The following is an 11,759-nucleotide window of genomic DNA, read 5'->3' as shown; positions in this document are numbered from 1 at the left end:
AGAACAATAAAACTAATGCAAAAAAGTAAAGAACATAAAGTTTTTTCTTTAGATGCATCTTAATCTTCTTTCAATACAAAACCTCAAGTTTTGGATCAGAATATTAAGTGAAGTAAGCTAACCATAAATAAAACGGTTAAACTTTAGCATCAGATTATCCGATAAAAGTTTGATGGTCTACAAAACTCAAATCGCTTTTGTACAGGAATATATGTAGCAATGGCTAGAGTTAGGTTAAAAAATATTTATGAGTTGTTGTTAATATTTTTTGGAGAGTTATAGTATAGTTAGAATTCGTGTGCTAAGTGAGACTACATGTTGGGTCTAATGGTGCTTATGGTTCGATTTTTGTGAATAAAGAAGACAAACCAAGTATTTCGATATTTTCCCGACACAAAGTACAAATTCAGTAGCGGACAAGGAGAAAGGAAGAAAAAGCGATAGGGTAAAACAAACCAATATTTTGGACGACCACAGTGGGAGTCGAACCCACGACCTTCTGATCCGAAGTCAGACGCGCTAATCCACTGCGCTATGCGGTCCCTTTTGTCTATATTGATTTGACTTTTTATATGTTTCCTTTTATCCAGAAAAGGATTTTTTCCCCCTCCCCGAATGCTTTTATATATCCACATATATATAGTACAACTTTTGTTTCTACTTTAATGTTTTTTCTGGGAAAAGGTTCTTTAACTCCCCTGATAGTTGAATATGAAGGCAGCAATTCAAGAACTTTGATGATCATGTTGCCCTTGTCATATGTTATCGGTTATAGGTTTAGTATCGATAATCGAACCTATAAGATATCACGGATAGAGTTTGTGTTATTTTAGGTCAATTATATTATTCTATTTATCATCAAAGAAAACCAAATAATGCACACTAATACTGTACAGAAGACTTAAAAAAATATTACTACAGTACTATATTCAGCTGATAATTGGTATTTTTGAGTGTTCAAAGAATGTCAAAATTGTAAAACAGAAGAATATCATTGGAGTATATCCTATGTAAAATGGAATTTTCCATCTCAAACAACTTTTTCCATCTTATAGGAGATTGAGCCTTTTTAATCCCTAATCATCAGACTGACAGATGAAGCACAATGGACTGTTGAGTGAGCTTCAAAGGACTCCAAGTTCCAGTTTTCGATCCTTGGCTTTACTTCAATATTTGGTACTTCAGATGTACAATGCATTTCCAGTTGTGCCTATATGATTATTACGTGGTAAGAGCGTCGGGAAGATTGGTTGGTGCCCCAAGAATCTTACCTCCAACATCAGGGAAAGACTCAAATCCAGGCAGTGCTGTGACTTGTCCATTTTTACTTACATGAACTGGATATTGCATTAAATGCCCTTTCATCGGCCGATATTCATCTGCTACAAATGCTTGCCAGTTGCGTCTAGCTATCTCGTTAACACGTCTAACACATTCGATAGTCTGTGGATCCTTGAACACATCTTCAACTGCACCAAGATGTTCAGCCCATAGAGACATCCGATAACCATAAACCTGAATGCAAGAAAAAAGAAAAAGAAGAAACTCATTTCAATGGATTATAAGGTTATACAACCGCGAGCTCCTATATTTGCTCCTGCTGAACTCAAATAAAGGTAAGAAATAAATCAAACTCCAAACCTGGCCATGTGGATGAGACTCCTTTTTGGCCCATGTGTAATGTGGTTGATAAGCTCCCATAGCTATTTCTGTATCCCTTGAACCACTCAAAGATCTTTGGTTGATATTTGCAGAACCCATCAACACATATTCATCATCTGCTATCATTCCTTTTGAATGCACATATATCATAAATCTGCGGAACTTTTGAGCCAATTCCTGCAGAGGTTTGAGAGAAGAAAAGACAAGGATTTCAGTGTATAGTCAGGATTTTATTGTTGACAATAGAAATGGAAATGGATGAGAAAAGCTTTACAAAAACTTGAAGAGTTATCAGTTGACATAAATTATTGTTCTACAAGCATCATACTGCTGACCCTAAAAATAGCAGTATGATTTCCACCAAATTCGATGATTTTGGTCGTCAGGGGCAGAGCTATCGTATAAGTTACGGGTTCGGATGAACCAATAGCTTTTGTTTAGACCTTGTATTTGTATTAAAAATCTATTAAATATGTATAACTATATAATTGTGAGCTATGGATCCAATGGCTAGTTCAGAACCCATAAACTTTATATCCTGGCACCACCTCTCTTGGTCGTGATGAAACTAGCATTATCCAAAATTAGCACAACAAGTTCTCCAGTACTTCCTCCGATGACTCCCATTCATTCTTCTTCATTTCATCGTCCTATTGTTGCTTTTTCTTAAATGAGAATATAAAGAGAACTAGCAATTTATAGATGTTGCTGTTTGAGCATCACCACCATCACCAGTTCTGAAGTCTTAATTGGTGCCAACATGTATAAAATCCAGTTACTTCAATGACATTAAAACCTAATTTAGGATGTAGCTAACCAACAAATAACACTTTAGGTAAACTACTACATTATCGGGCCATTAGTGAAAGTCCCAGTCCCAGAAAATTAACATGCAACTTACATGTGAATACTCCTGGGGAGGTGGATTATCTTCGTCACATCCTCCACGCTTCTTTGCTTCTCTGTTACCAAGGCAATAGAAGTTCAAGTAATCCTGAGGATGGAAAAATTGAGATATGCCTGCATTTTCAAGAGCCTGTGCAACAATTTTGTACATCATAGCCATTGTTTGACCCTGCGATTATCCCAATCCATATCCAAGAATTAGATGTTTATAAAAGCTAGTCTGAAACAACAAATTCAAGATAAGACTAGTTGGAGTTAACCAGGAGTAAAAGTGAAAATCATGGTTCTCTTAGCTGACTACGTAAGTTTAACCGCATTTGGGTACTTGAGTTTACCTTCATCACTGGAGTTGAGCTCAAACTTCTCGTGCGATATGTTACTTTGTACTTACTTCCGTAGGAAACAACATCTACAACTAAAAAATAAAGACCTCTACTATAAATACGTACAGTACTAAATCCAAACCTGCCAAAAGAGAATTTCCTGCACTGCATTACTGGTCGGGATTCCTTCAGGCCACATTGGAACCACAATGTATGCAGCAAAAGGTTCATTTGCTGCTATTTTGCTGGCAATTTTCAAAGCAATTTCCATAGGGACAAGGTTATTCGCACCTGTTAATTATATATAATACTCACATGTTATGCATTAGTGAGCATTAAAATCGCATTTTCTTGTCAAACAAGTCAAAATGCTCATTCATTTGCATCCTTTTTTTTAGATGAAGTGATAAATTTCAATAAAAGAAGGGAAAAACACCCCCATATACAAGAAGTTTACCAAAAAAGTAGAAAAACCTACAAGGCAGTACGATAAAATAATCTGGAACCAATGCCATCCTACACCAAAATAATGCCATGCATCGCCCACGGAAACATCATGAAGCATTGGAGAGAATATATGAATTAAAGGTTGCATCAGATATTACACCTATATCCCAACCAGAAATCCAATCCTCTATATCACAGTCAAGCTTTCTGTTTATAACAGTATTCTTTTGCTAGGCAAAACTTAGACTATCGCTAGAATACTCGAGGACGACTTTTGAATCGAGATAAGAACAGTTGTATACCTGCATTTCGGTAGGACGGCCAACAATATGAAGAACCAAGAAAATACTGATTCTCTATGTAAATGAAGTGTTGAGCAGATCGAATTGCTTTCACGTAAGCCAGGTGTATGCTTCTGTCTATCCTCAAATTCTTTCCACTGACAAGATTCTGTAATTGAACAGTCAAAATTAGGTATACATCTTCACATGCTGACTTGATTTCAGACACAACATTGAAACTATTTACAGATAGAACACTGTTTTTTTTACAACTTAGTGCTACCTGAGCCCCTGCTTCCTTAACGTCCTTTGGGAACCCTTTCACAGATCCTGAATCTATTGATCGGAAAACCTGGAAAAAGTAATTATACTGAAAATTTTAACATTTTAAGAAAACAGAAGACCACAACATATACAGGAGAAACATGCATGTATAGTACCTGAACATGCCAATTTTCTGGATCTTCTTCTCTTGTGACACGAACTACATGGTCACCATCAAGTCCAGCAGCAGGTATGTGGATTGATGGAATCCGGTCTAACTTAAGTAATGAATCTAACCCCGGTTTGCATTTTTTTATTCTGATCCATTTTATGGCCTTTCTATATCTCTGCTCGAAGTTTGTTAAAACATCGTAAGCAGCAGGACCCTCAATCTTGCAGTGTAAATCATGCCATGGTTCTCTTGGCCCACCTGAGCAACTCTGTACATATTATGTAAGCCTTTGAGACATTACTAATAATACCTCATATATTAATGAAAAAATTGTAACCTATTTTAACATATTTCCCGTATAATTAACATGAAAAAATTGTAGTCTCAGCTGTTAAGTTGTTTAGATAATCCATAAACTCACTATATGTCATATATACTTTAAATCTTTTAGAGACCTTGAAAAATCAAGCAAAAACCTTAGTTGAAAAGCTTCAATGAGATGCAAGACAACAGCTTACTGTGAATGTGGGATTGTGCACATCATTTTCAAAGACAGTATCAAGATCATTAAACAGTCTGTGTTCTGGAGTATCATATCGGCCGTCACATAAATCTAGGCCTCCAATAAAAGCAGTAATTTTTCGGTCATTGTCAGCTGCCTGTGTGTCAACAATCACACATTTCTGATGATGTGTGAAAATGTTTCCAACAACCTGCAGTTAAAGGTTTTCATTTGATCAAGAAGAGAATTATTACGGCAGTGATTTACAAGCAGTTGCATATAAACAAAAAACACCAGTATAGCAATAACTAAAAAGCTTAAATTATATCTTTGTTACACATACAAGAATTTTTTTTCTTACAGAAATCGTAGACATAAGTATTCATCTTGCCATCTATTCAAGCAGAAATAAAAAAAGGTACCTGTTGCTTGAAAATGCTAAGCTTACTGCTAGCGGAACGAGGACAAAGAACACAATGGACACTCGAGTGTTTAAAGTACTTTCTGGTCTCTTCGTCATGAGTCTGCATTACACCTTCCTGCAATCAAATTCATAACAACTATATCATCAAATCATTAACTGACTACTCATAGCAATTATAGCAGTAATATTACCGTCTTGAGGAATAAATCATCATTTGAAGTCTTGTCATCCCAGATGAGCAAAATGACACGAACTCCTTCTTGCGACTTGTACTTTAGCAGTTCCCCCAGCTCTAGCCAGCCAGCAGAAGGCACTGGTCTTGTAGGTTCTCTTATGAGTCGAACCGGATGATAGACAGACCAACCGACAATATATATTAAATGTTGCGCCTCCAATATGGCATGACATATGTCTTCCCAACATTTATTACGGTTAAATACCTTCTCATTATCTAGCAAAATGTTAGGGAATGTTTCATCAGGCACATGAGCATCTTGATAAAGCGTAACACTTCCTCCTTGTCGTAGAGGAAAATAAGTATGCGGGACTCCCTTTTGATCAGCCTCATTACCAACACCATTTTTATACATAGGGTTCTCTGCTGTCGGCCTATATTGGATCGACAGATGCAGTTGAGCACCCGTGTCCAAGGGATCCCCAGAAGATCCTCGAATAGGGAACCAACCATTTATTTCATCGCCTTCAACAATTTTATTAGCTGATATCTCCACTATTCCTATCAATTCAGCACCTACTCTATCATTATCCTTGACTATAAACTCTACTTTGTCTACCGCGTGAGCAACTGGTACGCATAGACGCTCATTCCATGTCGGATTTTCATCATTTGGAATTACCGCAGTTCGAGCTATACTTGCTCCAGCTAGACACACGGATACATACGGGTCACTAGTATCTATCAATCCTGACGCGTTGTTGCTGTCCTTGCTTTTCCAAGAGAACATAGGAAGACATTTAGCATCTAAGTTTGGAAGTGACTTTGCTTCTATAATCCACAAGTCTAACTCTCCGTGTAGAAGTACTGTACTTCCAGATATGTCTTGAATGTTCTCAGTAGCTTTTAAGGGCATACCAGGTACTCCTGCCACAGGGGCACTTGTCTGCCTTTCCAGCCAATTGCCAACTGAATGTATCATTTTCCTTCCTTTGTAACTGTACAAATATTAAAGAACAATGAGAAAGCACAACAACTATGTAAGTGAGGTCTAACATTAACCTCTATTATACATTGAATTGCCAAAATGACAACTTGTAAGGAATCAATAATTCAGTTTCTAGAACCAGAAATTTATATTTGTGAAAAAAAAAAAAGAACTCTGGTTCTTGTAGTGGACCAATGAACATGCTACTCTAACATTGAGGAAGACTTATTACCTTCTACAAAAGCATTTCATATAGGTCAACTGATCTAGCAATTGAATTGTTGAGGACCATATTTGATGATATGGAGATTAGCTTTAATTTTTTGGCATCTTCAAAATTCAAGAAGGATATGCACTTAGAAACCTATGACTGAAGCTGATGCTAATTGCTAACTACAACTATCCATGTAATAAAATGAGTTATTACAAACCAAATATGATATTCCAGATTATATGACATTATGTCTTCACCGATATGCATTCTTTGCATTTCTAATACAAATTGACGTGTAATTTTTTTTCAATGTTATATCTTGTGGTTTTGTGCTAATTCCTTCTTTACTAGTCTGCTAACAAAAACCTGTGCAAAATTCAGACCCTCACTAAATAGTAGTTTATTCTGATGTTAGTTGGCTAAATAGAACAAGAAGTTCATTTATATACATGAAATAGAGAAATCAAATTTCGTCTTTTCCTGATTTAGAATATCTTAAGGACATCAATTTCCTATACGCAATAGCACTAGCTCCAGCTCAAACCTTTCATAACCTCAGGTGACATATGATATCTTATTATTGGTCCTCCAGTCTACTGGAGCTCGAAATTCAGCCAAATACCAGATATTACTAAAAACATTTTACAGAATTACCAATTAATAGTAAAGATTAAGATTAAGATTAAGATTAAGATTAAGATCAGCTCCAAAATGAAGCAATCTTGATCAGATTAGAAGGTGTTGGCACTTATATGATCATAATAAATAGAAAGTCTGTTGATCAGTTTCCATGTTGAAACTTAAAATGATGCAACAAGCCAACAAATAACTGCGAAAACTATCAAATTAAACACAAAAAATGTCGCTAATAAGAAAATAATGAAAAGAAATCCTATGAAACAGTAGGTGCATGTGTGTATATATATATATAGTCGAATCAAGGATTTAATTCAGAATGAGTGTGATCTTCTTATACGTATGATTTTTTATGTGTTCTTTTTGCATGAGTACTAGTTCGAATAGAAAATAATGGGTTTAGTTGAACTTACTAATCAGCCTAGATCCGCCTCTGCATATATAAAAAGATCATAATGAAGATTCACATTTTACATCAGGGGTTCTGTTTTCATGCATTATTTTACCTGGAGATAGAATGGAGTGAGCAGAGAAAAAATAATGGCCAATAACTGAATTGAATGTTGGTAGTTTGTCATAGTGCTTTCGAAAGGAAAAGTTTAACTGTCTGACACCGGAATTGGCGGGTAATTTGCCACGAATTGTTTACCAGCAGATCTATCTAAAGTATTTTCGTAGTTTTTTTCTTTCGGTGAAAAAAGAAAATAATTAGGCATGTTCTAAAAGGATGTAAGTAATTTTTATATCATTAGGTCACTTGCTTAAAATGTGGGATCTGTAAAATAAAAAATAAAAATATTACGGAGAAACTTTTAAAGAAAAATACATGTGATACTGTAAATTCAATTTCTGCCCCTTTTAAGAAATTCGAAACACATGAAAAAATATTTTTCTTTAAAATACGGATATGCTCTGCGTGATACTACCTCACACATTTTGTTGGTAGATCTTCGATTTAGAGTATAACTGGTGAATATCGTTTTATGTAATTCTCAAAATGAGTTACAACGCAGCAATATATTGGTTAACATTAACTGATGATACTTTTGTATCCCTTCAGGGATAGTATTGTATATATAATGATTTAGCTATTTTGGTACTTTTATGATTTGTATGGATTACATGTTCCAATATGCAATATGTTATATAACTTATCCCCTATATGCCACAAAAAAACAGATGATCGTTTAAGAGTCCACGGTTATTTCGTGTAGATGAATGTATGAGATCTTGCATAAATTCATCCTTGTTAAAAAGTCTTTTCAACCATCTTACCCAGAACAAAGAATTACCACTGTCGATGTAAATTAGTCAAACTAGAGAGAGCTCCGCATTTCAGAGAAACATTTTACCAAGCGAATCAAGTTGCTCTGGAAATCAATTTAACAGCAGAACATCCTTGAAATTTTGAGCATTGACAGGATCTGATTAGATACGAGGGTGAATGAAATACTAGTCTCTGCTTGCATCTCCAACCTTTACCCCCGTTTTCCTCCTCAAATCGGAGATTTTCCGGGACAACTTACTCCAACCATTCCCAAATTTTTTTCCCCCCTCAAAAGCGAATATTCTTTTTTATATTCTTCTCTCTTTTATATTATATTATTATCTTTCATTTTAATTTTTATTTTTTAAATTTCATTAAACAAATTCCATCTTTTATAATGATTTTGATGTATCCGAAAATGACATACCTCCCTACTAAATTATTATGCTACTTACCGTAGTTTCAATTTTTATGTATTTTAATTTAATGTATTTTCAATTTTCATGTATTTCCAATTTTAATGTATTTTCAATTTTAGCAACATCTAATATTTTATATTCGCACCATTCATTTTTTGAGATGATTATATATTTTTTGTACAACTATAACTTATAATAAAATTAACTTACAATTTTACATAAAAATAATAAATGCACAAAAATTAATTTATCAAAATTATACGCCAAAGTTTGTAAAATTAATATTATAAAGATATTACATAAACATAATTAGGTATATATAAAGAGATAAATTAAAAGAGTTAAATAATAAAATATGCATGAATAGTAATGGGGAGATGAATAGTGTACCCCATATTTGGAGGACACTATTCATCCCCCATTTTGGGGGTAAAAATGAGGGAGGGTTGGAGCTTCATTATAGCAAAAATTGCCCCCATTATGGAAAAATGGGGGAGGGTTGGAGATGGCCTTATGTGAGCATGTAATTTTTACCCTACCAAAATATTCCTACAAAATTAATAAATAAATTATTCATATTTATTTTTTTTAGATTTGTTTTTAGGATTTTTGTTAATTATTTGAAATTATTTGCATTTAGTTGCATTTGTTTTTCATTTTTGAAGTCATGAAAAATAACAAAAAATATTTAAACCTTCATCATCTTGCATTATTAGGTTTTTAATTTAATTTAACACCTAATTGCGTAATTTAATCCTATTATTAAAAGAAAATCACAAAAATTATTTATTTTTGACATTGTTAGTTTTAATGTTAAAATTAGTAGTTTTACTTGTTATAACTTATGATTGATTAATTAGTTAAATAATAAAGATAAATAGTTAATTAATTTTATAAATTAAGATATCCTAGTACTTAATTAGGATTTTTAGTTAAGTTAATTAGATTTTTTAGAATTAATTAAATTAATTAGGGGACTAATTAAATTAATCGGGCTGGGCCAGTGTAAAAACCAGCCCAATCCCCAAAATCTAGCCCAAAATTACCTAGCCCAATCCCCTAACCCGTCTGAAATCCCGCCTAAACCTAAACGGTGTCGTTTCAAGCACCAATTGATCCTGACTGTTGATCTTCAATAGATCCAACGGCCCGTAATTCCTTTCCCCCTAAGTATATATATGTCCAAACCATCTCCTACCTCCTCATTCCCGTCTCACACCTCTCTCTCTCTGAACCACCCCCAAACCCTAGAAACTACCCCCATAAACCTATCTCTCTAACCACCGCCCTAAGCCGTCGTCGAAAATCGCCTACGGCGGCGGCGACACCCCAAAGACACCCAAACTTACCCCATACACTCTCCTCACCTTCCTGAACCTCACCCTACCAACCAAATCCTCAAAAACCTCACCAATAATCATAGATCTTAGATTTAGGATCTCCGAAACCCTAGATTTATTTTTCAAAATCCTAAATCCAACCTAGTCCGTTTATTAATCCTCCTGCCAAGATCTCCCATCAAGGATCTCAGATCCCAGATGGGAGTCTTGGCATGAGGGTTTTTAGCAGCTAGATCTATTTTTTTGGGTATATTTTATGTTATTTCCTGTTTTTCATCTTTATATTTTGTGTTTATTGTCAATTATTGTTCTTTGTTTTATTTATTTATTTATTTATTACTATCTGATATTCTGTTTAAATCGATTAATTAAACAAACTTAATTAAGATAAAGTAAAAACAGTGTTAGATTACTTTATTTTTCCTTTTTTGCTTTCTGTTTTTTAATTTATTTTATCTTTATTAGTTCTGAGTTTATTTTTAGTATTACTGCTTTGTTGTTTATTTTGTTAAATTAATTGCCGTTATTTTTTTATTTTTTTATTTTTACTATTGTTTGGTTTGGTTAAGAACTTGCCCTCATTGAAGTGGCCTATTCTACTTGGCTCATAAATTGGGCATGTCTATTCACACATGCCCATAACTTTGTAAAAAACTTAAGAGCCCAAAGTCCTTAGGCCCAGAGTCACCTGACTCAGGCCCAGAACCAATCTGGTTCTGAGAAAATTCCAAGACCCTTAAGGGTCAGTTTTGGAATCCTAGTTCTGAAAATTATTCAGAAAATACTAGAAACTTCTAGAATAGGGACAATTGTCCCAATGCTGAGTAGGAAAATAGGGATAAGATCAAAAAATATCCAAAAATTGGACACTTGTCCATTTTTTGAGATAAGAAAGGTACTAAAAATTGGACAGCTGTCCATTTCTGTTAAGAAAGATGCCATTTTCCTAATTTATGAGAATTTTGGCAGATTCTTTTGTACCCTAATTCTCATCCCTTTTTACTCCTTTACTCTATAAATACACTCTTTCCTTTTCATTATAAGGGCGGACACATTATAGATACCTGAAGATACACAATATACACACTGAAATAGCTACACACCTACACACACAACAACACATAGAAATCTCTGCACTACCTTAAGGTTTTCTCTTCATTTCCAAAAGAAAAACTTCTGAAAAACAATCTTGATTTTTCAGAGACAAAAATATACAATCCTTTCCTGTTTTCTTTTAAAAATCAGGTTGTTCTTCCTACCTTACTAGGTTTCATTGCTGCTGCTTTACTTCAAGCTTTCAGAGACTTATTTTCTTACTTATTAATTTTTGCTGCTATCAAGGTACTTCCTTAAGCAATGTAAATATTTAAATCTTGTTGTATCATGACTATGATTCTACTGGTTATCAAAAATCTGTGTTCTGTTTGAATATTGCATAAAGTTATTTGGTTGAGAGTGGTTAGTTATTTATACTGCTTGATTCATTTAAGTCATGGTAGCTTTTATATTAAAATATTCTTAAAACTGTAAAAAAAAAAAAAAAAAACTGTTTAAAGCTTTATATATTCACAAAATCTGTATGTGCGTGTGTAATAGTAGAAGCAAAAACAACACACACAGACATTTTTTTAAAAAATTTATTAAAGTAGTAATAGATAGATTTGTTATCACTAATATAATAATTTAGCTTTTATATTATATTATCATGTACAATGTGTTGGTTTAATTAGCAGTTTTAC

General features: G+C 33.9%; 1 protein-coding gene and 1 non-coding gene across 3 annotated transcripts; both read right to left on the bottom strand.

Annotated features, from left to right (window-relative positions):
* Positions 1–468: 468 nt before the first annotated feature.
* On the bottom strand, positions 469–542 carry TRNAR-UCG (transfer RNA arginine (anticodon UCG)). Its single transcript has one exon. It is a non-coding gene; the product is annotated as a tRNA-Arg (tRNA).
* Positions 543–901: 359 nt separating this feature from the next.
* On the bottom strand, positions 902–7,586 carry LOC104097890 (phospholipase D delta-like). 2 transcript variants are annotated; one of them, XM_009604516.3, is made up of 11 exons: positions 7,501–7,586; positions 5,173–6,154; positions 4,980–5,096; positions 4,574–4,768; positions 4,060–4,323; positions 3,903–3,971; positions 3,641–3,788; positions 3,034–3,182; positions 2,564–2,737; positions 1,642–1,839; positions 902–1,515 (listed from the first exon to the last, which is right to left on the bottom strand). In XM_009604516.3, the coding sequence occupies exons 2-11, from the start codon at positions 6,136–6,138 to the stop codon at positions 1,222–1,224; spliced, it is 2,574 nt and encodes an 857-aa protein (XP_009602811.1). In that variant the 5' UTR covers positions 6,139–6,154; positions 7,501–7,586; the 3' UTR covers positions 902–1,221. The 2 variants fall into 2 exon arrangements, with proteins under 2 accessions (XP_009602811.1, XP_009602808.1); XM_009604513.3 differs by having other exon boundaries at positions 7,408–7,552.
* Between the last annotated feature and the right edge of the window lie 4,173 nt (positions 7,587–11,759).

Source organism: Nicotiana tomentosiformis, chromosome 1, assembly GCF_000390325.3.
Source record: "Nicotiana tomentosiformis chromosome 1, ASM39032v3, whole genome shotgun sequence".
Lineage (NCBI taxonomy): Eukaryota > Viridiplantae > Streptophyta > Magnoliopsida > Solanales > Solanaceae > Nicotiana > Nicotiana tomentosiformis.
This window is presented reverse-complemented; position numbering and strand designations above follow the sequence as displayed.

Excerpts from the sequence above, each read along its gene's own strand:
- LOC104097890 (XM_009604516.3), bottom strand. The coding sequence starts at position 6,138 with ATGATACATTCAGTTGGCAATTGGCTGGAAAGGCAGACAAGTGCCCCT. Across the intron at positions 3,972-4,059 it reads CAGAAAATTGGCATGTTCAG|GTTTTCCGATCAATAGATTC; the intron begins GTACTATACATG and ends TACTTTTTCCAG. Across the intron at positions 3,789-3,902 it reads TTAAGGAAGCAGGGGCTCAG|AATCTTGTCAGTGGAAAGAA; the intron begins GTAGCACTAAGT and ends GTTCAATTACAG.